This window comes from Passer domesticus, chromosome 6 (genome assembly GCF_036417665.1).
Source record: "Passer domesticus isolate bPasDom1 chromosome 6, bPasDom1.hap1, whole genome shotgun sequence".
Lineage (NCBI taxonomy): Eukaryota > Metazoa > Chordata > Aves > Passeriformes > Passeridae > Passer > Passer domesticus.
The window spans coordinates 8385879-8390866 of record NC_087479.1 but is presented as its reverse complement, the minus strand read 5'-3'; the positions used below and the strand labels follow the sequence as shown (position 1 = coordinate 8390866).

The 4988-nt window shown below is 53.7% G+C and overlaps 1 protein-coding gene across 1 annotated transcript; it reads right to left on the bottom strand.

The window, feature by feature from the left end:
* Positions 1-992: 992 nt before the first annotated feature.
* LOC135302003 (inositol 1,4,5-trisphosphate receptor-interacting protein-like 1) lies at positions 993-4611 on the bottom strand. The gene is made up of 2 exons (XM_064422586.1): positions 3101-4611; positions 993-1449 (listed from the first exon to the last, which is right to left on the bottom strand). The coding sequence occupies exons 1-2, from the start codon at positions 4609-4611 to the stop codon at positions 993-995; spliced, it is 1968 nt and encodes a 655-aa protein (XP_064278656.1).
* Positions 4612-4988: the final 377 nt, after the last annotated feature.

Genomic DNA, 4988 nt, shown 5'->3' with positions numbered 1-4988 from the left:
GCCTTTCAGCAGCTCTCCTGCTAACAGCCCTGGCTGCCCCAAGGCTCTTTGGACTCAGCACAGGCTGGAGCAGGAAGAAATGATCACCCGGCTTTGGAGATCCCTGAGACAAGTATGGATGATGAGTGTGCAGAGAAGACAGAATCAGCACTGCACAGCTGCTTCTCTCAGCCATCAATCACAGAAAATTCCAACGTTACTGTTTGGGTTGGGGGTCTTTGTTGTGTTTGTTTGGAGCTTTTTCCTCCACAGGAAAACCTGTGGCATTTGCCCTCTTGTACACCCGGATTTGAGAGGTCCACTCTCAGTGCTGCCTAGATGGAACTCAGAACTGTGCCTTTGTCTCTCTCTTTGCCCTGTTAAGATGTATCAGTGGGAGGGATTGATGGGTAACAGCGTTTCTCTTTTCTCACCTTGTGCTCAGGAGCTGGGAGAGCTGCCCACCCCCCTCTCCTGTCCCAGCTTGACCCTAGGAAGGTTCTGCAATAGGGTAAGGTGGCATATTGCCAGTCTTTAAGCTGCCAGCACTGGTGCTAGCCAAGATGGAAGACTCATCTGAATGGCTTTGAGTTGCCAGCATCATGGCAGTGCCAGCATCACAGCTGCCAGCATCATGGCAGTGTCCCACTCCACATTGGTCCTGCTATCAAGTCGGAGGGCACGAGCATGACTCTACTAAGTCCATCTGGAAACCATGACTCCATGCGCCACTTGAACGCATTGCTGAAGTGCCTCAAGCAATGACAATTCCAGTAATTCCATGGTCAGCTGTTGCCAGTGCTTGACAACTCTTTCAGAGGAGACATTTTTCCCTAATATCCAATCTAAGCCTCCTCTGGCAGAACTTGAGGCTGTTTCCTCTTGTTCTCTCCCTTGTTTCCTGGGAGCAGGGGCTGACCTGCACCAGGCCCACCCTCCAGTCTGGGAGCTGCAGAGAGTGAGAAGGTTCCTGTCTGATGCTGCCTGTGACTGCAGCCGTGTGTGCCCCGCTCTCACTGTGGCCGGCACTGGCGGCCCTGCTGGCCTGCTCCCGGAGCCCTGTCCCGGGCAGAGCCGTTCCCGGGCCGGGCACGGCCCCATGGGCTGCTCCCTCCTGCGGCCTGGGCTGGCCCCAGAGCAGGGTCCCCATGCGGGTGGCCCCGGGCCGGCCGCGTGTCCCCAGCCGGCTGTGCCCGGGCAGCTGCCTCAGCCGTGAGGGCCGCAGAGCTGCGGGAGCCCACGGCTCTCTGCCGGCCGCCCTGCAGAGCTCCCAGCTCCAGCTGGCAGGGCCTCAGCGCCTGCCCCGCGCCCTGCCGCAGGCACGGACGGGCCAGGCCCCGCTTGCTGCCCTCATGGCGGCACTCCTGGCCCCAGCGCTCTCCAGGGCCTTCTCCAGGGGCACCTTCCTGCAGCCTTTGAGTCCCTGCCCGGGAGCCAGCAGGGACCTGCAGAGGGGCTGTTGCCAAGGGCCTGCAGGCACAGCGCCGGGGCCAGCGGCTTCCCCCTGACACAGGAAGGGCAGCCTTAGGCTGGAGATGGGCAAGGAATTCTGGCCTGGGAGGCTGCTTGGGCCTGGCCCACGCTGCCCACAGAAGCTGTGGCTGCCCCATCCCTGGCAGTGTTCCAGGCCAGCTTGGATGGGCCTTGGGGCAACGTGGCCTGGCGGAAGGTGTCCCTGCCCTTGGCAGCAGGGCTGGAACAAGAGCATTTCGAAGGGCTCTTCCAAGCCAAGCCATTCTGGGATTCTATGATCAGAGGGGCTGGGGGCAGCTCGGCTTAATATCTGTATAGAGCCAGAGCAGCACTCTCAGTTTGATTTCAAGGAGTCTGTTCATGAGCCCAGAATGCACAGTGTGTGGCATTTAACACTACTATAGGCCTGGCTGAGATCAATAAAACCTTGCAAACTCTAGATTCTGCAAAACTGCATTTTATTGAAACAAGAGCAAATAGTTTCCCAGCTTGCCACTCATAAATGCCCTCTATCTAGAGCATTAATATGGGTCCCAACACATAGCGACACTAGATATGGCTTTACATGTATCTAGAAATGATATAATATATGTAATATATTATAGGCATGTGGTATATAATATATGTTATACAGTTATATTCCAGTATAATTTATACAGCATTTATATATGCTATGTTTACTATATATGTTATAAATACATTTATTTTATGGAAAGCCTACCGGACAGAAATGTACTAAGAGCAACAATATGTGTCACAAGAGATAGTGACACTAAACAGGTACTCTACTCTTACTATTTAAACGTAATTACACATTCAACTCTTTAAAGTTACTTTTTATCCTCACACCATAACTACATATTTTGTATATTTTATATTATTTCTATCAGAATAGTGCTTTGTTTTATGGTAATTTACTAGCATATTTATAATTTACTAGCAAATTTATAAAAATGATAGTCTATAATAGGAATACACTATATATATATATATATATATATATATCCATGAAATAAAAATAGAGATTCCTCTATACAGAAAATTTCCGGTCAATTCCAATCCTGGTGGTCCCATGCTGATGTGAAGGTGTCCCTTCCAGGAAGAAGGAGAGGCTCCATCCATTGACTGATCTTAGGCCAGCAGTGCCGATTTTTCCTCTTGGTCCTTCTTGCCCTGTTGCTTTTTCTCGGTCTCACATTCCTGCTTCTGTCATGCTTGAAATTTTGCTCCTTTTCAAAGGCCGGGAAAAACTGCACGTTGCAGGTGGGCTTTGGAGATGTTGGCCCTGCTTGTGCGGCACATGTTCTCTTCATGTGCTTTTTCAGCAATGGGAGAGTTCCTAGGCAAGCAGGGCTCAGGGCGGTCCAGGCGCTTTGCTGGGAAATGAAATGATGCCAGGAGGTAGAACACACCCGCCCGTGGCCCTGCACCTGCTGAGGCGGCAGGAGAGGCAGTGGGGCCTTCGCCAAAGCTTTGCAGGCATCCTCTTCTCCTGAAAGCACCAAAGGGGGATGGCAAGGTGGTTCTCTGCTGCCAGCTGCGAGCAGCACAAGCACAGCTCTGTGCTCAGAGCCATAACTCCTCCCCTTCATCTGGTAAATCCTCAGCAAGAAGGATTCTTCTGAACCACTTGTACAGAATTTGGTACTCATAGAGCGCATGGGTGTGGGCACCCGGCTGCTGCTCCAGGTGCTGGAGGAGATTGTATGGCTCAGCTCTTTGGACATCTGCGGGTAGACTGATGTCCTGAGGAAGCCTCTGATTGCCCACAATGAAGTGGTGGAGGCATTTTGCTCGCAGACATAAGTGCAGGCTGTTGATGATATCCAGCAGTCGTACCACGAGATCTCTCCTGCGCCACTCTGAGACGGGTGTGATGTTGAGCAGGTGCATGACAATGGTCTTCATGGTGTAGGTGGAAAAGCTGAAGCCCAGTGAAAGACGGGTGAAGAACTGCAGACATTTGAGGTGCAGGCTGTCAGGGGGAGCCTGCCTGGCAATGTGCTTGAAGAACTCAACCTCTGCCACAGCGTACGACTCGGGCCAGGTTGTGCTTGCTGTGTAGGCCTCTCTGGGCTGGCTGCACACAAAGATGGCTGAGTCATCTCTCCGCACCCCGAAGAACAGCTCAATCCTGAAGCTTTCCTGCCCGTAGGTCACCTTGAATTGGCAGGAGCGTGTGGAGGGCATCACCGATAAATGCCAGTTGTGCGACTGAGGCAGAGCTGGCCAGATTGCTCTCACCAGCTGGTAAAACCAGCGGGCAGTTTTCTGCACGTCGAGGTAGGAGCCGGTGCACAGGGTGTCTAGGAGGCTGGGATCCTGATTGCTCCTCAGCTCCTCCTCGGGGTGGTGCAGGAAGCACAGCATGTCCTCAGCCTGCTGCTCCCTGCTGCAGGTGCACTCCAGCTGCACGCGGACACGGAAGTTCCTCACATGCCTCTGCTCTTCACTCTCCAGCTCCAGGTGGAAGCTGTGGCCTCGAGGAGGAGTCATGGGGATGAGCATGCTGTAGACAACATCCTGCTCACGGGGACTCCAGCCTTCAAAGGCACTGCCCACCCCGATGGCTCGTTGCAGGACTGGGTAGAAACTGTTTGAGAGGACATGGCCAAAGTAAATGGCATAATTATCCATGAGGTCAGCTGTCCACTCACAGCCTCCCTGCAGGTCCTGTTCAGGCCACTGGATGCGTTCCATTACAACTTCTCCAAGGTAATCGTCGAAATCATCCTCTTCTTCTTGGACTTCATCTGCAATGTCGTTGTCGTTTTCTGCAATTGCAGCCTCATTGACACCTTCATTTCCTACGTTGTCTTCTTCGTTTGCCTCAACATTGCCCACTTCCTCTTCATCTGCTCCACGGTTTTCTTCTTCATCCTCCTCTCTTCTCTGGCTGCTTTTCCACCCAATAAACCATAGGACCAAGAGAAGGACCAGGAGCACAGCAACAGCTAAGAGCTGCAAGAGCTGCACCTGCTTCACCTGCTCCTGGGTGAGCTGTTCCACCTCCTCCTCCAACTGAAGCCTCTCCCATTCCAGATGCATGGCACGCGCTTCCATGCGCAGACGCATTTCCTCATCCAAACCGTCAGCCACGGGCTGTGGGTACTGGATGAGGCTTTTCAAGAGCACAAAAAAGAATGCTATGGGATCCATGGTCTGCAGGAGGAGGGAGAGAAGGCCATGAGTGTGGTGGGGATGGACACAGCTACTGGTTGCTGGAGGGAGGATCCTCAGGGATGTGGGCGCAGGAAGGACAGGGCCCCACATAGACAGCATGCAGGCAGCAAGGCCTGTCGCACTGCCCCAGCAGCTCCAGCTCCTGCCCTGTGGCCTGCCCAAGCTTCTCCTAGGAGGGGCTGTCCCTGCATGCAGAGGGAGAAGCCAGCCCCAGGTGCAGCGTTTCTGCCCCAGCCCTTGTTCCCAGCCCAGCCTCCCCGCCACGTGTGCACTCACCGCTTGCCAAAGCAATGCTGGGCCAGCGTCACCTGCGGGGGCCTGTCCTAGCAGCTCCCATTGTGACACGCTGCTCC